Source organism: Gossypium arboreum, chromosome 4, assembly GCF_025698485.1.
Source record: "Gossypium arboreum isolate Shixiya-1 chromosome 4, ASM2569848v2, whole genome shotgun sequence".
In the NCBI taxonomy this organism is placed as follows: Eukaryota; Viridiplantae; Streptophyta; class Magnoliopsida; order Malvales; family Malvaceae; genus Gossypium; species Gossypium arboreum.
Genome location: NC_069073.1, coordinates 52,868,486 through 52,892,306, shown reverse-complemented (window position 1 = coordinate 52,892,306; position 23,821 = coordinate 52,868,486). Strand labels below are relative to the sequence as shown.

At 35.5% G+C, this 23,821-nt stretch overlaps 1 protein-coding gene across 1 annotated transcript; it reads right to left on the bottom strand.

The window, feature by feature from the left end:
* Positions 1 to 18,714: 18,714 nt before the first annotated feature.
* On the bottom strand, positions 18,715 to 23,272 carry LOC108465161 (UBP1-associated protein 2C-like). The gene is made up of 6 exons (XM_017765484.2): positions 22,864 to 23,272; positions 21,483 to 21,603; positions 21,134 to 21,277; positions 20,034 to 20,230; positions 19,865 to 19,940; positions 18,715 to 19,531 (listed from the first exon to the last, which is right to left on the bottom strand). The coding sequence occupies exons 1-6, from the start codon at positions 22,998 to 23,000 to the stop codon at positions 19,190 to 19,192; spliced, it is 1,017 nt and encodes a 338-aa protein (XP_017620973.1). The 5' UTR covers positions 23,001 to 23,272; the 3' UTR covers positions 18,715 to 19,189.
* Positions 23,273 to 23,821: the final 549 nt, after the last annotated feature.

The following is a 23,821-nucleotide window of genomic DNA, read 5'->3' as shown; positions in this document are numbered from 1 at the left end:
ATTGTTTTGGACCGAGCTCGGTGAAAGTAAAATTTTCGAGTTGATTTGATTAAAGATCTTTGAGCGAAAGTAAAAATAATTCATGAAAGTCTGAAGGCAGCATCCGATCGTCAGAAGTCGTACGCGGATTTAAAACGAAGAGATATTGAGTATCAGGTGGGAGACAAAGTGTTTCTTAAGGTTTCACCTTGGAAAAAGATACTCAAATTTGGCCGTAAGGGCAAACTGAGTCCGAGATTCATTGGGCCGTATGAAATTTCCGAACAAGTTGGTCCAGTTGCATATAGGTTGCTTTTACCCCCTGAACTTGAAAGGATTCACAAGGTTTTTCATGTTTCGATGCTTGACGTTCTGATCGATCCTTCGCACATAATTAGTCCATCAGAGGTTGAAATTCAATCTGACTTGAGTTATGAAGAAGAACCGATTCGTATCCTAGCTCGTGAAGTGAAAGAGTTGAGAAACAAAAGGGTTCCGTTAGTAAAGGTGTTATGGCTCAAACACGGAATCGAAGAAGCTACTTGGGAAACCGAGAACTCTATGAAAGAATGATACCCAAACCTATTTACCGGTAAGATTTTCGGGGACGAAAATTTCTTAAGTGGGGGAGAGTTGTGACAGCCCTAAATTGACCCTAGTCAGAAAGTGGTTTCGGGACCACAAAACCGAGTCATAAAAATAATTAACCGTTATATTTGATGCTTATTATATGTAGATAGGCATGTGTGAAAATTTCATGTTTGAATTTTGTTAATTGTAAGTGAATTTTTGCTAAATAGGACTTGTGTGAGAAAATTTAGAAATGTGCTAGGCAAATGTTAAAGGGGCCTATTGATGCATGCTAGAAAATGCTTGTCCTTGCATGTCAAATTACCCAAAACTTAGGATGGTGGCCGGCCATGCTATGGGTTAAAAGGTATTATAAACATTTTATGTTAGTGTTTTATGTTAGGAATAATAAAATAAGGAGCATGGGTAATAAAATAAAAAGGGTTAGTAATAAAATAATGGAAATTGGGGGGGTGATGAAAAAAAAAAAGAGAAAAAGTTCTCATTTTGTTCTTCTTGACCGAAAAATCTAAGGAAAGAAAGGAAGAAAGGTTGAAGAGGTTCGGCCATGCTTGTAACTAGGTTAAGGTATGTTTGATGTTATTCCATGAAATTCATGCATATTTTTAGATGTTAGTTTGAATTCTACCTAGCCCATGGTTTAAATTCTTTTTGCTATTTGATGGAGATGATACTCGGCCATGGATGTTGTCATTCTTGCCTGGTGTTGATGTTGTGTTGATGAGGTATCAAGTTATTTTAGTAACCCATGTCAAAATTATGAAAATCATGGTATGGTGTCTTGAGCATTCGGCCATGGTAGGAAGTAGAAGAGAAATATGGTTGTTGTTTATGTTATTTGGATGAAAAAAAAAGGGGTTAGTAGTTAGATGAAGTAGAGTCTAACAAATGAGCACATATGTGCATTAGTTGCTAGATGGAGAAAAATCGGCTAGCAAGTTATGTACTAAGGCCGAATATGATTTTGAACATTATTGAGTAATGTATGTGTTTTGAATTGATGGAATGGAAAGGATGCTTTAATTGTGTTATGAACAATTATATGTTAAATTAAGGTTTGCTAAGCTAGCTATTAAGGTGAAGTGAAAATGTTAGTATTTGATTACTATTGTATATATGTGTATTAGCCAAGTTTTGAACTTGAAACAAAATGGTATTTAGTCAATACAAGTGACCATATTTGTAGAATGTATTAAGTATACAATCGGCCTCAACATAGACATGCATATTCGGCCACATGAATGAATACATAGGTTGATGTGTGCGTTCGGCTATAGGTAAGCATATTGATGGCTTTATCTTGACTTAGAAAATCGGCTAAAGGGGAATATTGGCTAATATGTTGAATTTGATTCATGATTTCATACATATGTGACTCTAATGCCTAATATACATGGGCTAAGTACCTTGAGTTTCTCTTTGATGTTCAAAATGATTAATTCAATTTATTTGTTAAATTAAGCTCAAGAACAAAGGGGAACTAAATCCGGTAAAGGAAAGGAAAAGGTGATCGAATAGCCGTTGAAATCGTTCGACAACATCCGAGGTAAGTTTTCGAGTAATGGAACTTAGATTATGATTCGAGTAGATCATGTTATATAGTGAATCAAAACCATGCTCTTTGTATGTGGCTATTGAGCCGAAAATGGTAAATGGTAGATAAGTGCCTTGTGTCTGAGTTCTAGTAATGAAAACGAAATAAAAATGTGTTATGATTTGTGGACATATGTGCATGATTATTCAGATGATAACCAGACTAAGATCCGAAGGCATTTGTGCGAGTTGCTATATCTAGGCTATGTCCCGAAGGCATTTATGCTAGCGATTATATCCGGGCTAAGTCCCGAAGGCATTTGTGCGAGTTACTATATTCGGGCTAAGTCCCGAAGGCGTTTGTGCGAGTTACTATAACCGGGCTAAGTCCCGAAGGCATTTGAGCGAGTAGCTATATCCAGCTAAATCCCGAAGGTACTTGGTTTGGGGATGAGCGATCTTGCTGTAATAATTTCAATTAATACGCTCGTAAAACCCCAACGATGAGGTATGTTTTGTATATGCATTGGAATAATTGATTCCTTTTAAATAGTATTCGCTCAATCGATTAACAAGCTTCCGGCCTTTAGTCAAGTTGATTTCTTATGTATGAATATAAGGGTTGGAAATGTGAAGTAGGTATGGTTGTGAGAATATGTGTATATGAAATTATTTGTTTAGTCATATAAATGCTGTACTTCAGTTGTGCATGATTTCATTACTCAAAACTTACTAAGCATTAAATGCTTATTCCGTTTCTTTGATTCTCTGTTTTATAGATTTTGGTTAAATCACTATTGGACTCGAGAGTGTCAAAGTCGAAGTCATCCACACTATCAAAGCCCTTTTGGTACTCTTTTAGTTGAACTCTGAAAATGGCATGTATAGGACTGCCCTTTTGTTGTTGGTCATGTACCTTTTGGTATTGTATAAATTTGGATAGCCATGCGAAAATGGCTTATATATACTTTGAGCATAGCATTATAATCGTTTTGTATGTTGTTCATTGAGAGGTATGGAAATGTTTGGTAACGATTAACCATTGGAATGGTTAATCATGATCATTTTGGTGCTATGTATGACAAATTCTAGTTGATTCATGGAAAACCATGAAATAGGTAAAGTTTACCTTAAAAAATGATGTGACAGCCGCAGTGATGTGGATTTGAAAAATCACTAAAAATAGTAGAAATGTAATTAAATAGTAAATAAATTATGTAATCGAACCTTGATGAATCTATTTTCATATGAAAGTAACGAAACGATCATATGAGCCGTATTTTATGAGATGTTTAAGTTTTCGTGAAACAGGGCCAGAGCAATTTCTGGATCCCCTGTTCTGACTTTGGAAATTCATTATAAATTAACCAGAGATAATTAGAAGTCATACCATATATTTATAGATTCCTTTTCGAGTCTAGTTTCTTTAGAAACAAATAGAATAAGTATTGAAGCCCTGTACAGTGAGATATCTAAGTCGTAACGCATGAAGGTCAGAGTAGTCAAACCCTGAAACAGGGGAGATTTTAACTACTAAACTGTACTAATTGGCTCGACCAAAAATTCTAGAAAAACAATTTTTAGATGGAAATATGAGTCTAGTTTCAGGAAAAATTTACGGAACTGGTTTTCGAGTTTTGGAACTCGAGATATGATTTTTAAGGTGACATTGACGCAGTTAGGCAGCTTGTCTGGAAATTTTAAAATGGACTGTGCAAATAAATGTATTAAGTTTGTTTGCACCTCGTGTTCGACTCCGGCAACGGTCTCGGGTACGGGGTGTTACAGTCTTACTACGATTCATAGTTTACTCTAACTAAAGGGTTTCAACACAGTTTTACCACCTAAAGTAATCTCAGAAATAACATTTCAATACTATTATTTCATTATAATTAATCAGAAAACTTACAGGATCGGCGCGGAAACTCGATGTACCACTCCCTCAGTAAAACATTTCCAAACAATCACTTTAAACCATTTTAAAACAATGTTGTTGAAATTCCCACACATTTTTTTAAAAAACCAAAATCCATACCTGAGTTTTGCAACATGACTCTGATACCACTAAATGTAACACCCCACATCTGGCCTAGACGTTATGGCTGAATTTGCGATGTCATATTGGAGAGTTTTTTTTTCATAACTCGAACTTAGTGAAAATCCGTTCTACATAAAAACTTCTTTCTATTCTTAATAAACTTTAGAGTGTTTGGTTCATTGTGAATATTCAAGTTGTTTTAGCAAAGTGTTAACTATATTAGTTTGTTATTAAACTATGAAATAGTGTTTGTTGCGGAAGCTTTCAAAAATGTGTTGTATAAGTGTGGTATTTTCAGAAAAACATTTGTTCATATTTCCATGAAAATCTGAAACCTATTACTACAAGATTAAAATTCAAGTAATTAAATCCCAAAATTAAAATAAAAATTAAAGAGGCCTTAATACATACTGAAAAACCCAAAATAAAAACTTAAATATAATATGATAAAAACTAGGTCGAGTGGCCACCTCTGAGTCCTTCGTCACCATCATCCGTCTAAGCTTGGGGATTTCCTGCACAGGTAACAGATGGGTGAGTTTACAAAAACTCAATGTGAAATCCCATAAAACATACAGTCAGAGTAAACACAATTTGGGCCTAAGCCCCTTTCAGTATTAGTTAGGCTTTAGCCTAATTTAGTAACAGTAGTAGTCTGGGCCTGAGCCCATTTCAGTAACAGTGGCAATCTGGGCCTTAGCCCTTTTCAGCATAGTATGCACTCAAGAATCCTACCCAATCCATCCGCTACACACCATCTCCGTACCAGCCCTACACACCATGTGGGGATAAAATCGAACCACCCAACCTTACATACCAAATCGTACCAATTGTAGCACAAAAACAATAATTGCAGCAAAGCTACCAATAATAAGATTATAGCCTTACAATACACTTCCTCCAAAATCATGTATCCCACCCTATGTGATGCAACATAATATCATACGTGTATGCAGAAATGTCATGCTCAAAAACGGTCATACATAATATAAAGGGTATTTCAGTCAATTTACCTCATAGGGTATAATGGTCATTTCATCAATATGGAGTCTAAGTATACTTACCGACCCAACAGTAGGTTCACAGTCGTTTCAGACAACCCGTGCAACCTTAACAGACATACAGTGAACATGGGCCTACAGCTCGAATTACGGGCCCATGTGGGCCCACACTCTCGTATAGCCCACATAGCCTAGAAATGGCCTTAACTGTGTGGTTTACCCAGCTGGCCCGATATTTATCACACTTTTGTGTGATTTTCCCATGTGGGGCCTATAGGCCCATTGGGCTCGCACGGCCCAAATTGGCCCATTATCATTTTGGCCCATGAAAGCGCTCATGGCCACCTTGTCAACCACACGACTATGTTTTAAGACACAACCTATCACACGGGCGACCACATGCCCGTGTGGAGTCGGTAACCCCAATTTTCAGCTTTTCGGCTTTTCTGCCAATTCACACCTAATGGTAGTGTGGTACACACACCTGTTGGCGAAACTGCACGGAAGGTGTTAGAAGTCCACGACAACAATCCTATATTCATTGAAATACAATCCATTAGCAGATGGGCAACTATGCAAAACATCCTCCTCTTTAATACCTACTCTCAAAAACTTTAGATACCTACCTTGAATGAACATGTGACAGCCCTAAATTGACCCTAGTCGGAAAGTGGTTTCGGGACCACAAAACTGAGTCATAAAAATAATTAACCGTTATATTTGATGCTTATTATATGTATATAGGCATGTGTGAAAATTTCACGTTTGAATTTTGTTAATTGTAAGTGAATTTTGCTAAATAGGACTTGTGTGAGAAAATTTAGAAATGTGCTAGGCAAATGTTAAAGTGGCCTATTGATGCATGTTAGAAAATGTTTGTCCTTTCATGTCAAATTACCCAAAACTTAGGATGGTGGCCGGCCATGCTATGGGTTAAAATGTATTATAAACATTTTATGTTAGTGTTTTATGTTAGGAATAATAAAATAAAGAACATGGGTAATAAAATAATAGTGGTTAGTAGGAGGAGAAACAAAAAAAAATTAGCTAGGTTGCTCCTCCATTGCAGTGAATTGAAGGAAGAAAACAAAGAAAAATGTTCATCTTTTAACATCCTTGGCCAAAATGCTAAGAAGAAGGGGAAGGGAAGTAAAATATTGGCCACTCCTTCTAGTCTTGAATAAGGTATGTAATTCATGGTAGCTTTTGGAATTGTTGAATGTATTAAGCTAGTTACTAAGTCCCTTAGTTAGCCCATGTTCAAATTTTGAATCTTGTTGGTAACATGAGCAATCGGTCATGAGAAAATGTTCAAGAAATGGTTGTTGTTCATGTTATTTGGATGAGAAATGGTGAGTTTTGTTGTTTCATGTTAAAGTTAGGTGAATGATGATATATGAGTGTTTGAACTATAAAAAGAATCATAGGTGAACATTAGATACTAAGGAAAAGAATCGGCTACCTTGTTATGAGCTAGGGCGAATGTGAGTTTGGTTGTGTTTGAATATTACATGCTTGGTAGAATGGTGGATGAAAGTGCGAATGTGGTCTTTGGTTTGGGCATAAGGAATAATAGTATGCATAGGTTTCGGCTTTGGTAGTACCTATGTAATTATAATTAGTTCATTTGATGGTTTGGCATGAGGTGATAAGTAAAAGTTTAAAGGTAGCTTAAGTTAATTGATTATATGTGTGTATGCTATTAGAAATTCAAGGATTCTCGGCAAAAATGTGGTTAGGGGTTAAGTCATGGGAACTTGGGGTATTCATATGTGGACCTTAAGATTTTGTACACTATGACTATGTGAGTTAGGTGTTAAATAACTTAATCATGTGTATGCATGACCAAGTATAATCGGCCACATGAGTAAAGAAATGGGTTAATTGATATGTGGTAAATGTTAAGTGTTAAGCGAAATGGAAATGATATCATATTGGAATATGTATACTCGACCACATGAATGCATACATAGATTGGTGTTGCATGTATTGGCTATAGGTAAGCATATTGATGATTCTATCTTGACTTAGATAATCGGCTAAAGGAGAATATTAGCTAATATGTTGAATTTGATTCATGATTTCATGCATATGACTCTAATGTCCAATATATATATGGACTAAGTACCTTGAATTTCTCTCGATGTTCAAGATGATTAAATCGATTTATTTGTTAATATAAAGCTCAAGAGCAAAGGGGAACTAAATCCGATAAAGGAAAGGAAAAGGTGATCGAATAGCCGTTGAAATTGTTCAACAGCATCCGAGGTAAGTTTTGAGTAATGGAACTTAGATTATGATTCGATTAGATCATGTTATAAGCAAATCAAAATCATGCTCTTTGTATGTAGCTATTGAGCGAAAATGATAATGCTTGATAAGTGACTTGTGTTTGAATTCTAGTTATGAAAATGAAATATAGATGTGTCATGATTTATTGATATGTGCATGAATATTCGGATGATAACCGGCTAAGTCCGAAGGCATTTGTGCTAGTGACTAATTAGGGCTAAGCCGAAGGCATTTGTGCTAGTTACTATATCCGGGCTAAGTCCGAAGGCATTTGTGCGAGTTACTATATCCGGGCTAAGTCCCAAGGCATTTGTGCGAGTTACTATAAAGGGCTAAGTCCGAAGGCATTTGAGCGAGTAGCTATATCCGGCTAAATCGAAGGTACTTGGTTTGGGAATGAGCAATCTTGCTGTAATAATTTCAATTAATACGCTCGTAAAACCCCAACGATGAGGTATGTTTTGTATATGCATTGGAATAATTGATTCCTTTTAAATAGTATTCGCTCAATCGATTAACAAGCTTAGGCCTTTAGTCAAGTTGATTCCTTATGTATGAATATAAGGGTTGGAAATGTGAAGTAGGTATGATTGTGAGAATATGTGTATATGAAATTATTCGTTTAGTCATATGAATGCTATACTTGATTGTGCATGATTTCATTACTCAAAACTTACTAAGCATTAAATGCTTATTCCGTTTCTTTGATTCTTTGTTTTATAGATTTTGGTTAAATCACTATCGGATTCGGAGTGTCAAAGTCGAAGTCATCCACACTATCAAAGCCCTTTTGGTACTCTTTTAGTTGAACTCGAAAATGGCATGTATAGGACTACCCTTTTGTTGTTGGTCATGTACCTTTCGGTAATGTATATATTTGGATAGCCATGCAAAATGGCTTATATATACTTTGAGCATAGCGTTATAATCATTTTGTATGTTGTTCATGGAGTGTTATGGAAATGTTGGTAACGATTAGCCATTGGAATGGTTAATCACGATCATTTTGGTGCTATGTATGACAAAATTTTAGTTGATCCATGGAAAACCATGAAATAGGTAAAGTTTACCTTAAAAATAGATGCTGACAGCAGCAGTGATGTGGATTTGAAAAATCACTAAAAATAGTAGGAATGGAATTAAATAGTAAATAAATTATGTAATCGAACCTTGATGAATTTATTTTCATATGAAAGTAACAAAATGATTATATGAGCCGTATTTTATGAGATGTTTAAGTTTTTGTGAAATAGGGCCAGAGCGATTTCTGGATCCCCTGTTCCGACTTTGGAAATTCACTATAAATTAACCAGAGATAATTAGAAGTCATTCCCTATATGTACAGATTCCTTTTCGAGTCTAGTTTCTTTAGAAACAAATGGCATAAGTATTGAAGCCCTGTACAGGGATATATCTAAGTCATAAAGCATGAAGGTCAGAGTAGTCGAACCCTGAAACAGGGGAGATTTTAACTAATAAACTGTACTAATTGGCTTGACCAAAAATTCTAGAAAAAAATTTTGTAGATGGACATATGAGTCTAGTTTCAGGAAAAATTTACAGAACTGGTTTTTAAGTTTTGGAACTCGAGATATGATTTTTAAGGTGACAGTGATGCAGTTAGCCAGCTTGTCTGGAAATTTTAAAATGGACTGTGCAAATAAATGAATTAAGTCTGTTAGCACCTCGTGTTCGACTCCGGCAACGGTCTCGGGTACGAGGTGTTACAGAACAAAAGTGGTTAAACCACTCCACTACTGAATAATTTTCCTCACCAAACACCCCTAATAAACCGAAATTAAAAGGAGGTGTTAGCTATAGAATCAAAGCAGCAGAAAGGGAAAGTAAGCGACAGCTGAAAAATAGTAGTCACATAAAGACCTACCGAAAAATGCAGGATCACTTCAGAAAAGAGGACAATCGGCCTACACACACCACGAAAGCCAAAATAATGTCATGTGATAGGGACAAAGTGGTACGATCGAAATACTAGCAGCAAATGGCAAAGAAGAGAAAATATTAACCGAAGATCATAGAGGAGAGGAGAAATAAAAAGAGAAAACCCAAAGCACCTAGTGATTATCAGTGAATCCTCAAACCCGACCACAAAAGCAAAGGTGAGAGAGAAGAGGGTGAAGTAGTATTCAACAATAATGCTACCCAAAGAGAGGTGTTAAACAAACCAGTCTGACAGAGAAAAGGGAAGCAATCAATAGCTATAAAGCCGACAAAAAAAGATGAGGAATAGTCGACAATATTTGTTTTAGCCAAGTGAGAAGGGTGCTCAACCCAAAGGAGAAGAGATGGGAGAGAAGGGTATTCTGTTAGGGTTTGAAGAAGAGAAGAAATTATTCTCCAAAGGTCAATTCAGCCTCAGCCTCAAAATGCACTGAAAAGACTAGAAAGAAAACTGAAGAAAAGGAGTACAAAACTAAAAACAAAATTTCGGCACCCCACTAGCCTATAACCGAATTGGCATAATGGAGACTCCCACATTCAGCCAACTACTACCTCTCCCCCACTCCTTGATCCACTCCCCCTATCTCTCCCCAAATCTCTCCTGCTTTTCTTTACTTGGCCGATTCAAACTTCCTCAACTACTCCTCAAATTCGGCTACTTGATCCCTTACTCCACTCAACCTCCATCAACCGTCCAACCACTAAAGTCCCAATGCCATCCAACCACCCACACGGCAGTTGGCAAAAAGAACACTCCTTACTTGCAACAGGACTCAAACTCTAGTCCCTTGGCATAGTAACACGCCATTTTCCACTAGGCTAGAAGGCTCTTTATGACATGCTTTACACACATAAATTTAAGAAGCCTACTATCAGAAAACAAGGGTTTATTCAATAAGAACATAAATTTTTGCTCTAGCCAAGGCTTGACCCCATGACTTCTCAGACACCCACAAAGCACTAAACCACTAAGTCAGACATACATTCATGTCGTTACACACAAAAATAATTTAACAGGTGTTTTTGGGATTTGGGGCGTTACATATTCACACGGGCGTGTGGCTGGCTGTGTGGTAAAAGTCAGAGAGTTACACGGGGTCAAACATGGCCTACAACACAGGCGTGTATTAGGGTCACACGGGCGTGTCCCTAGACTACATGGGCGTGTGCGCCCTGTATCTAGGAAAATTTTAAAAATTTTGCGAAAAATTCTCTGAGTTCCCAATTTAGTCCCGACTCAATTCTATTACTCATATTAGGCCTCGAGAGTCCATTTAAAGGACATTTTGAATAATCTCAAAAAATGAATAGTAATTGTCATGAATTATCCGTAAATGTTACGAATTATCCAGTAATACCTCATAATCCTATTCCGACAACAGACATGGGTTTAGGGTGTTACATGTTCAGGGGTGAGGCTCGCCAAGTCATCTACCTCGCCATTACCATCTGTGACCTACTTACCTATGAAGTAAGAGATGAGTGGTTGAGTTCACTGTGACTCAGTGAATAATCAGGAATCATTAGAGTACGCTTAAAATATAGAGTTTAAAACAGAAAGAAGACTTAGTTTGAAAAATCGTATCACATGTTGAGTTCACTGTGAAGATGCGAGACCCAGTTCACAAAATCTATTTGTCAGAAAACATAAGTTTCAAAAATTATTTCGCGTGTACTTATTGAAAATCATACTTTAAAACTTAGCTTGTTCTTATTTGAAAACAGATATTATATAGCATAAAACATGCTCATATACTTGTCTTATCAAAATGGCTGAGAATCATATAATACATTCTCGCACTTATCTTAACATACTTATCTTAACTTGTCTTAACACACTTATCTTATCTTATAAGTTACATATGTGAATCTCCTTATAACACCTTAGAATGACTCAAAGAGTCCTTAATATGTCTCATAAGTGTAGCATAAGCTAAACACTCTCCTGTACATCAACATGTACCATTGAATGAAGCATTGCTCACATTCCCTTATCTCTCTACATGTCTCAAGTCTTTAACGCCCAAATCACAGAACATATAGATGAGTACTCACAATCCTTTGGTATATCAATATATCCAACATAATGGTTCACAAAAGAGTTCGCACAGAAACTTTTCACATAGAGCTTGCATAAAGAGCTTGCCAAAACATAGCTTATAAAATTGTGCTTTTAAAACATGCTTAACAACATAGGCTCACATAGGAGCACACATCAAACATAGCTTAAAAACATAACTTGAAAGCATATCTTATAAATAAAGTGTAGGAACTTAAAATCAGAGTTTTATAGGAAAAACTTCATTTGAAAACAAAGTTTTTGGAAAACATAACAGTTCGCACACAAGTTACGAACCCTAAGCATTCATACTGAAAAACATAATAGTTGGCACACTTATGGAAATTCTTAACCATTCACAGATAAAGCTAAGAATTTAAACAAGTTCTATTTTTCCTTTATCATTGCTAGTGGATGGTTCGGCTGGTTCACAACATACATAAACACACAGATACTTAAATAGACAAAACTTACAAAATTCACACATGCAAACGAACCTAGCTTTCTAGATAATCAACCCTAATAGGACAGAGGCTTACCTTGGTTGCCACGAACTTGGTTCAAAACAAAGACTTGACAATAGAATATCAATAAAAGAACTTTCAAGGAATAAGAGTTGTATTTATAGGCACTAAGTGACTTAGTGATCCTAGGATACTCTACTTGACTTAGGAACCCTAGTCGATTTAGAAGAAGGTTACTTACACAAAAATTATTCCTAGATACACAATATCTTTATTTCCTAATGTTAGTCTAACTTGACTTTGAGTGGTGAACACCAGTTCGCAACTCAACTGGTGAACCCCCAACTCGCCAAACAAAACCCTAACTCACCAAACAAATTGGCGAACACAATTGCCAATGAATCTAGCAAACCCCTTTACCACATCTTTTGGTGTATACTGCTTCGTCGAAGCACTGGCGAACTCATTATTGATATCCTTATGATGAACCTTCACTTACGAGGCCATAACTTTCAGACCGCATCTCAGGATGTTACAACCTAAGTCTTGAGCTAGTCACAGACCATGCGTATGTAACTCATGTGCTCTGATATAAGTGGTGAGATATGCTCTAAAGATGATCAAGCTCATAGTCAATATGTTGGGTACATGACTTGTGTATGGCATGACTTTACTAGCAACAATGGAATTCATAGCTTGATAAACATATCTTCTCATTAGCATTATGTAGATTGATAAAGATGAAACGTGACCACGAGTTTCTTGTTCTCGAAAAAGCAATTTATAAGTCATTTGTTGACAGTGGTCATATTAATCATTAAGAAAACATAATAGTGATAATGAGATAAAATAGGATTATATTGAGTTAACAGATTTAACTCAAAGGAATCAAGAATATAATATGAGGGTAACACATACATGACGAGGTCATTGGGCAAAGCAATTGAACAAATTACTTTTGCAAAAAGTGTACAATAAGGAGTTTCTAATCATGGTACTTCTTATAGACTAACTCCATGATTAAGTAAATTTTGAATTATCGGAACGATGCTTTTGGACATAATTGCAATTTCTTGAGCCAAATTGTATATGTTTAACTGGTCCCTCTGCTAACTCAACAAAAGCACGATCGCATTGCATTTGAATCAGAAGAAAATTCTACAACTTTGAAAATAATTTGATTAAGTCGATTTATTCATGTGAAATTAAATTAGGCGGTTGTGAGAATTGTTCAACTAAAGAATTTGATTAAAGAATTTTCTTGAAAATTTATTTTGGAAAACCTTGGTGATTTTTAGGAAATTTAATTTTCCTAAAAAATAATTTTTATCGAGTAAAATAAAATTAATCAAATTAATTAAAATAAATGTGATATTTTTGAAAATTAATTTTTAAGTCAGACAATTTGTCCAATGGGTAATTAAACTTGAAAATTGGACCTAAGATCGAAAATTGGGCCCAAGAACCCAAAATCGAGATCGAAACCCAAAAATTGTCGAACCGAGTCTGGTATGTGAAACTGGATTGACGATCTAATAGGTGGTTGGACCGGACCGGTTGGGTCGTCACTAGGCTCAGACTGAACCGACTCTAGGTTCGATGAGGGTGTCACACCAGCAATGGCACCATCGGACACAACGATACCGGCGGCAACAGTAATCTTATGGCCGACGGGTGATCTTTCGGTGATTGAGTTGTGGAAGAATCACACTCCTAGGACTGTACCAAATAATTTGATTTCAGATTAACTATTTTAAAAATAATATTATCTTAATAAATTTAACATTTAATTTAATTTAATACTTATATTGATAGTATTTTATTAATTTAATATTAAATTAATTATCTTAATATTAAATTTTATCTACTATTTATCTTCATATGTATTATATTAATTTAATATTAAATTAATTAAGTTTAATAATAGTTGAACTCTCTAAACTCTCTCTATGTAAAGAGTCTTGGGTTATTTATTTTCACAAACTTGAATTCAAAAGAAAATTATAGAGAGAAACTTCTCTGAAGAAATTACTTTAGAAGATTTCTAGAGATATTTTTCTTATTTACAACTTGACTTAAAAGTTCAAATAAATTACGAAATTACCCTACTAATAATTTTGTGGAAATTTTTCTAATTCGAAACGAGCCCACACTCGACATACGTAAACTTAACAATAGCGGAAGAGACTACTCGGTCGAAGTGTTCATCCAAGATGAATCGAAAATGTACAATTTTAATTAAGGGTTTATTATTTTAGATATCACAACCAAGTTCTTATTTTTAGAAAATAAAATTTAAAACTCTAGTTTTTCTCTTAAACTTATTTTCCACTGCATTTTCCAAACTCTTTTTTCCAACATAATCACCTTCTCTAGATAAGTCCTCCAATTGGTCTAAACATTCTTAAAAATCCTCCTTTTCTTCCTTAGGTGGCTCGACCAACATTTGGTAGAGTTGAGTCTTAATACATTTATGTCCTACGTGGTACTTCGCCCCACACCAAAAACACAAACCCTTCTACTTCCTTTCTACCATTACAGCTAGACTCAGCCCTTTTAAAGGCACATTTGAGCCATTAAGTCCCCTAGATGGTGTGTTAACAAACTGCCCTAATGCACCAGCTTAACTAGAAAAGGCTAGCTAACTGGAAGTAGTTTGAACCAACAAAGAAACCCTTCCTAGTTGATTGCCTAATATGCTTTCCACCTGTCTGGCAATATGAAATGTAACACCCCTAACCCGTTTTCATCGCCGAAATAGGGTTATGGAGAATTACCGAACTTATTACATAAACAAACTTGCATTTCATCTACATTTTTCATTTACAAATAAAATCCATTCACAAGCAATCATTGTCCTTAATACGAGCCTTCGAAGTCCAAATCAAGCATTAAAATTGGTTCAGGACTAAATCGAGAACTCAAGAATTTTTTTTGAAAAAAAATAGAAATTTTCAAAACACAGCGGACACACGCCTGTGTGGCGACCATGTGGACATTCGAAATGGGATCACATGACCCTGCCCGACCCCGTGTAACTCCTGACTTGGGTCACACGGCCAACCACACGCCTATGTGACTAGCCCGTGTACCCTTCGAAATGGCCTCACACACCCATGTGCCAAACCGTATGCTAGGCCGTGCAAAAACTGTAGGGTATACTGACTTATGCCACACGACCAAGTCACACGCCCATGTGCTAGGCCGTGTGGAACATACTGACTTGGTTTCTAATAAACATCAGGAGACACACGGCCATGTCACCTGACCATGTGTCACACACGGTTGAGACACACGCCCGTGTCTCTGCCCGTGTGGACAAAAATAGGCTATTTTCCAAGCCATCTTTCTCACCCAAATTTGTATCCACCTAAACATATCAAATGGCATATAACATTGCATCAATAGGCATTCAAACCAATCTCAACCAAGCCTAAATCATGTTATTCCAATACCAACAATCAGAATGCTCATAACATTATAATTTTCCAATCTAAACATACCAAATTCAAAAATTCACCTTATTGATCACTTTCAAACATGCATCATTTTACCTAAAACCACAAGCATACCATATCTCAAAATTCAACCATTTGGTACTCAAAATACCAATCCACAACAAGCATTCACATAGCAATTTCCAACCACATAACAAAAGACCAATTGCACATATATACATCATCAAGTATACCAAAATAAGCCAAATCACATGGCTATTTACATAACCAAAACATACATCATTTACAAGCCAAATCAATTGGCTAAATACATTACGAACATATAGGCCATATTAATCACAACCCTATACATGCCATATAACCTATATATCCAAAGTTCAAAAGTACCAAAATAACAACTGGATAGTATGATGAGATCTCCGACAACTCCCAAATTCGAGCAAGCTTCGAAAACAATATAAGACATGGAAAAATAAACAAAATAAGCTATAATGCTTAGCAAGCTCGTATGATTAATAAATATCACTTCCCATTCATTCACAAATTAAGTTATCTGTCATAAATACTACAATTTAACTTAATCACAAAGCTAATATATGTTCATCCACATAGTAGATCATATAACTCACAAACTTCATAGATTTCAATGCTTATACGATTTACGTACAAACCTGCACTGATACGTATCAATCTCTTACCCTTTCATATCCTCAATATACCCGTTGAACCATTTGGAATAATATCGGGTACTCGGGAATCTCGCACCCTAAGTGCCAATACATGGTCAAAACCATCTCAATCTCATATCTAATATAATGCTCACTCTCGAGCTATCAACGGATCTGCTCACACAAGCTGATGGTCAAGACATAACTACACGGTGCTGCTCACACAAGCTGACGAGAGTCCGCAACACATGCTGGAAAACTCAGCCACTGATAGAACATACGGACCAGCACCCAAACACAATAACCCCTAATGACGTCATTTGTATCCTATCTATTCCTAAGGTTCAACCAAGATTTCACACGTATCCAATTCTTCGTCGAACATTTCCTTAAGGTCGTATTCATCAATAACACAATTATAAAGCATTTAAAACACAGTTATATTAATGCTTATTAACATACGAACTTACCTCGATCACAAAAATGACGGAATAGGATTGACTAATCCAAAACTTTATTTTTCCCTTAATCTAGATATGTACGTTGCTTTTCTTTAATATATAATAAAATTTTATTCATTTAAAATACATTCTATTCAATTCAATCCAAAAATTCATATTATGGAAATTTTACACTTTTACCCCTAATATTTCAACTTCTTTACAATTTAGTCCCTAACTCATAAAAATGCAAATTCATGCAATTTGATAAAATCCCACTATAGTCGAATATCACTAATGCTCTTAACACGCCCTACATTTCCTTTATTTCACAATCTAACCATGAATATTTTTCTATTTTTCAATTTAATTCCTCATTGACAAATTCATCAAAATTTCTTTTATTAAAGTTGTTCAACTATCATCAAGCATCTATTTTCATCCATCAAACATCAAAAACAACTAACATACATTCATGGTAAAACCTTATACTTTTAGCAGTTTCACAAATTAGTCCCTGGTCTAACTAGATTAAGCTACAACGACTCAAAAAACATAGAAATCATTAAAAACGATTGAAAAATACCTACCATGCACCAAATTTAGCTTAGCTGAATTTAACAAGCTTCCATGGATGGTTTTTGCTTCAATTTCTAGTGGATAAAACCATTTAGGAAGACAACATATTTGTTTTCTTTATTTTAATTTGTTTATTTACTAATTTACTACATTAACCTTCAAAATTAATCTTAGAAAACACATATATCATGTCCAAGAAAGTCCACTCACTTTATGGGTGATTTAATTACAATATAAGGACATCTAATTTAAGGTTCTATATTTATTAGACACCTTTAGCTATTAGAACATAACTTTTACACTTTATGCGATTTAGTCCCTTTTATCAAATTAAGCATTCAAATAATAAAATTTCTTAACGAAATTTTTATACAATCATACCATCATTCTATAGACCTAAAAGTAATAATAAAACAAATATTTTGACTTCGAATTTGTGGTCACGAAACCACTGTTCTAATTTGACTAAAAACAGACTGTTACATGAAACCCCTTCTAAAGTGATTAGAGCCTAAATAATTACAAGTACTGGCTGATTTCAAGTTATAGATTACTTACAAAGATGCTGAGTGCATTAGGGCCAAGAAGCTGCAGCTGATTCAGGAGGCTCACAAACTGATTGTGGAATTACTCGATCAAACCCTGCTACTTCAAAGTCACCAATTCAACCATAGGGTCCCTAAAAATGTTAGAACCAAACCGCTCCTTTAAGTTTTGAGCATAACACGTCCAGTCCAACATGCGAAGGCTCCCATGCTTCTGAGCATAAAAGTGGTGCCAATCTAAAGCCCATCCCTCTAGATGCAGCATCATAGTACGAACCTTGTTACTATCAAGCACTCCCTCTACTAAAAAATACCCCTCAACCTTTAACCACCATCCCCTAAAGTATGATCCATTAAAACGGTGTCAATCAAACCTGTAAGAGCATTCTGGCAATGTTCCCCGTTGAGTGCGAGGCAAGTTAGTCATCCCAATAGCCAATGAAGGTTGAGGTACTTCCAAAGGTTCCTTAGGAAGGAAGCCAAGAGATAACCCTCCCAAAATCCTTTTTTTCCTTTGCCTGAGTTGCAACCACCGTACTCGAGAAGGTAGGATTACCAAAATATTTCTCAAAAAAGTTTCTTTTAAAATCCTCTCGAAACCCTATAATTGAGCCTCTAACTCGACTTCCATCTTGGCATCGAGTTGAGACAACTCCCTTGGATCTTTAACATTTCCTACTAAGGAGGTAGGATTACCAAAATATTTCTCAAAAAGGTTTCCTTTGAAATCCTCTCGAAACCCTATAACTGAGCCTCTAACTCGACTTCCATCTTAGCATCGAGTTGAGACAACTCCCTTGGATCTTTCACATTTCCTACTGCAACACACTCATTTCTTTTTGCACCTGCATAGTGACCCCATCCCCAACCATACAAAATCATTGAAGCTCTAATACATTTGATAACAGTCAAATCAAAAGAAGGAAAGCAAAGAGAAGAAATAAGGACATCAGAAAAGGAAAAAGAGAACCTGAGAAAAAACATGCTAACCATATTTGCATGACTTCTCTACTATTTACAACCCAGATATAAAGGAAACAATAAAATGGAAATGCGGTTTAAAAGTTGGTTAAAACTAACAGTATGATCGTTGCACCAAAACACCCCGTTTTCATTAAAGGCTAATGCGCACTATTTCATTAACCCCTGCTCAAAACGCACCGCCTGCTCCGTTTAATGTTTCGATATTTTTAAATTTGACCCATAACAGAAGTTTGAAAGGATCATTTGACCCCACCAAAAAAAAAAAAAACCACACTAAATAATATCAATAAGACAAAGTATATTAGACTTAAACTACAAGAAACCAGGGAAATTTATGGAATGCTAACATTAAGCTCTCCTACATCAAACCCAATGATCTTTTTGTTCTAATGTGCAACACCTGGTCTCGCAAAGTTGGTTCAAGATACAACCGATCATGACAACTAATTGCAAAAGACCAAACATGTTGGTCATCATGTCACCTAACTGCAAAGACCAAACATGTTGGTGAACTGTGAGTATAAAACTAGTAGTTGCATTAAGAAAGTACTCGTCAATGGAGCTTCACAAATCACCATGAATGAGCTGGGACTTTATTATTATTTCCCAATATAATATGGGTAACCGCTCATTCCCATGGGGGTAGTTGGTGGGATTCCTTGTGGATCCTTCTTTGCAGCAATTGATGCATAAGGAATTGTCGATTGGCTTGGGTATGGTGCAGGTGCTGCAGCAGGACTAGAATACGAAGAAGCTTGATATGGTGCTACAGGTTGAGTATAAGCATAGCCAGCAGGGGTGGCAGAGGGGTGTGCTTTCCCGAGCTGTGGGTAGCCAGGTGCCATAGGCATTGCAAGAGGAACCACAGCTGCAGCAGGTGCCTGTGTTTGTACAGGTTTTCCCTTGTGGGTATCAGCAAGCTTCACAATGATAGTTCTCCCCTGCAAAGAAACCCAAACTATCAAGCTATTTCTTTATATGCGTTCATCATGGCACCACTCAAATAAAAATAACTTCCATTATAAACCCCAAATTGTAGGAATTATAATAATTTGGGGAGAATAACTCCCCACTATCGCAACCTCCATGTGTAAAACTTATGGAGGCACCCAATTTACATTCTTTCACTTCTATCATAGTGGCTACTGGATTTACATGCAACCGCCAACTGAACTGTGGATAATATGCCAATTTTAACCAGCAAATTTTGTCAACAATAGGAAAACAAAAATTGCAAGTCATAGACACAACATGTAGTGGCGTTGTTCACATACCCCAAGGATCTTTTGTGGGTCATCGATGGCCTTCTTTGCAGCCTCGATTGTCTTGTATGTAACAAAACCAAATCCACTGCAAATGAAAGGTAAATGATAACAATTCGTCACATGTACAAAACAAAAAAACATAACTACAAAGATACATCCAAAAAGATAAAGTACGCACCGTGATTCATTTGTATCTTTGTCATATGCAACTGAGCCTTCCTCAATCTCACCATGTCTTCCAAAATAATTCAGGAGCATCTCACTTGTGACATCTGGTGATAGGCCCCCAATATAGAGCTTCCTTTGAGCTAGATCAGGTGTGGTACTTGCTCCAGTTAACCCTTCACAAGCTAAATTACATACAGCCATCCGGCCCTGAATTCAAGCCAGTCAAGAAAGTAAAGAGCTAATGACAAGAATGTAACAGCCATGAGCATATCAAAGAACAGAGTGCATTTGAAGCATTGATACAGAATCCAACTCCTTCTCCTTATGATAAGTGCATAATCCAGAGTTGCATGTGGGATGACATTAAATATGCTTTTCATATTTGGTATATAAAATATGAAGAAATCAAGAGTGAGAGTGACTGATGTTGTTGACATTGATAATAATGGTATTGATATATGATCATCTGGATCATCTTACAACCATGTCACTGAGAAATTATGTAATGTTATCAACCTGGAATATGTAATCAAAATCAATAAAGATCTCTGTGCCAAACTCCAAATACATGCTGCCTCAATTGTGGCAGTGCTTTTTAACCATTACTGCAGGTGGCCCACCTCTCAAAGTCATCTTCTGATTATCTGATATTGATCCAGAATGTGTTTTTCGCCTTCTCTTTTCCCTCTCAGTATTTAGCTTCACTGAAGAAATATTAACTCCAGATGCCATGACCATCATAGCAACACGTATCTTGCTAACTCCACAGATTAAAAATAGGAATGTAAACTAAAGTATATCATTGCATTCTAATAGCAGTCAGTATGACACTTTGTTCTATGCACATGCATTAGAAAATTGAATCCATATCATATTCTGCATCACTTATGATACCTGTCCTAGCAAAGATTTATATTAATAGCAGGGTTCAATGGCAACCATGGTAATTAAATGAATGATTGTATGGACACAAAGGGAGAGAGGTGACTAGCAGAGCCCAAAAGGAGAAAAAGATTGAGATGGCATGTAAGTCTCATCCTAGGAAAATAGAAAAAGAAAATGATGAGATGAACTGAGATGCGTGTATACTGAAAAGTAGCTATTACTTACATCAATAAGTTTGCTGGGTGCTCCAAGTGCACTATGCGCTGACTCCATGTGTTTGTAAGTAACGAAACCATAGCCACGAGATTTTCCAGTGGCTTTGTCATAGATGACAGCCCCTTCTTCTATTTCTCCATGCATTCGAAATGCCTAGACCAAAAAATTTGGCTCAATCCATTCAGTTTAAATGGATCTGAGTTTAAAAGTTCAGACATATAATTATAATAATAATATTTATTAATATAATGCAGATGGGTATAATTATAGGAAAAAGACAACCCAAAACTCTATATCATGTGGGATATCAAGTGGGACAATCACAGAAAACACAAACAGCAATCAGCAATGCACTCACAGCACACAAGGTTTCTGAAGTGGTATTCCAGGCTAAGCCACGAACAAAAAGCTTTCGATGTACAGGATCTGAACTGGCAATACTTTTAATTTCTTCAGCAATCGAAGGATATTGGGACCCTCTTTATGCGTCAACATGCACATAAACACACATCTACGGAGTCAATCACACAGCATACAATTTCAAGCAACAGTCGTATAGCACACATTCACTTAACACAAGCATCACACTCTCACACACACAGTGAACTGCATAGGGAGAAGATTCTATGCCACAATAGTCTTTAATTCTTTATATACCAACACTCTCATTTTATATGTTTAAAACTATATTAAGGATTTTATCCAGCTCCAAAGATTTACAATTTTGTTGGTCCATATTTGCTGGCACGATTGCTGATATTTTTTTGGTCCATATTTTATTCATCTGAATCTAATTAAAAAAATTAGAGAACTTTTCTTGACACGATTGCTGATATAAACAAAGCACTTCAGTCCCCTTATATTCTTCTAATATTTCATGAAAGCAAAATAATACATATGCTTTACAACGGTGCCTCTTTTACATTTTAGAGCTTTCCAGAATCAAAATCACTTCACTCGTGATTAATGTACTCTCTTCAAGAGCATACAAAGAAGGTGTAACACTGTTTGTCGGACATATAGAATAGGTTTCGGTCATGTCTCTCCTATATAGAACTTCCGGAAGAATAAATGATAGTTGCACTAAAAATTTGGTCTAACATCTATTATGATTCCAGATGTAAAAAGAACATATCAAGACCCTTACAGCAGAAAAATGAGGTAATGTTCTTAAAAAAGCCATATCCTTAACTAAGTGCATCTAAAATAGGAACTAAACCTCGGGAAAAAGTATAACAATAAGAAGGCTCTTAATTCCAAAGGCCAATACAGAAACATCCTAGAATTAAGTGTAAACTGAAGCATGCAAAAATGGCCCATTATGGAAAGGAAAATGCATAAAGCAGATGTAAAAATACTCAAAAGAATATTCTTTATAAATAGACCTAAAAGATCCTATGCTTCGGCGAATCTAGCATAAACAAACAAGTATTTTAGCTATCCATAAATTGATCAAAACTAAAATTGGACATTTTAAAATTTTACAAGGTCAAGCTCATTAGAGCAGTAATTATAATAACTACAATGCTAACAAGGTCAAGAAGTTCAAGTTTAACAACTAATCTTAAACTTAAGCTAAACACTTCCAGAAACATTAAGAAAAATATAAAAGAAATTCCCCCAGAATTAACCACAGCCCCCCGGCCCCCAATCTTAGCCTCCCAAAATTCAAATTTTATAGCGGTTTTTAATAAGAAAATAAAAGAAATTGAGAAAATAAGGGAAAGGCATAAACATACAGTCTAGAAAGAAGATCGACGAGCTGGGATTTAGCAAGAGGGTCAAGCAAAGAACGTAGCTCTTCTTGAGTTGATAACTGGTCGTTGTTGCCCATCTCTTCCATCTCTTCCATCTTTCTCTTCTTCAAATCCTCCATTTATTTTGCTTTCCTTTCTCGGCTTTGTTTCTGTCTGCAAAAATGGGCTGTTTTGTTCACGAGTTTACGAGGGTTTTTAGGTTAAGGATGGAGTCGTCTTGTTTTGGGTAATGTTAAGATATGAAATGAAACTTTTTTTTTGTAAACACTGTTACAATATCCGCCTTACAGTTTCCGGTTTCTACAGTTAAAGCCCAAAGTATTTGAGATGGACTTACTGTATGAGGGTGGGCGTGGAACAATCAATTTGTCTAATCTGGGGCGGGAGTTCTAGCCTAGGGTCACTAGGTGAAGTCATACATGTTTACCTAGTAACGGCTTACTTTCTTGTAATTTACATGATTATTTTATGTTTCAAATAAAAGTAACATTTTACCAATTACTTAATTTATTATATATATCAAGTATAATATAATTTATAATCTAGCACCGTTTGAAAAAAACTTTTAACTAATGAAAATGTCATTTATTATCTATTTATTACTAAATTGGCAATTTATTAATTATTTCTAATTATGATGTGATAATAACAAAAGTACTCTTAATTTATAAATTATAATTAGATAAATTAAAATAATATTTAATTAATTATTATATAATAATATCAAAAGTGATTTAGCCGTAGATAAAATTTTATTTTCACATTTCTTTTATATAAATATTATAAAATATTATTCTATAAATAATAATTATAATTATTTATTAATAGTGTTTTTATATAAAATATTATTGATATAAATTATTGATAATCAAGTATTTTAGAGTAATTAATTAGTTAAATAATTAATTTTTAAAATTTTAAATTTTATCCAATGAGATTT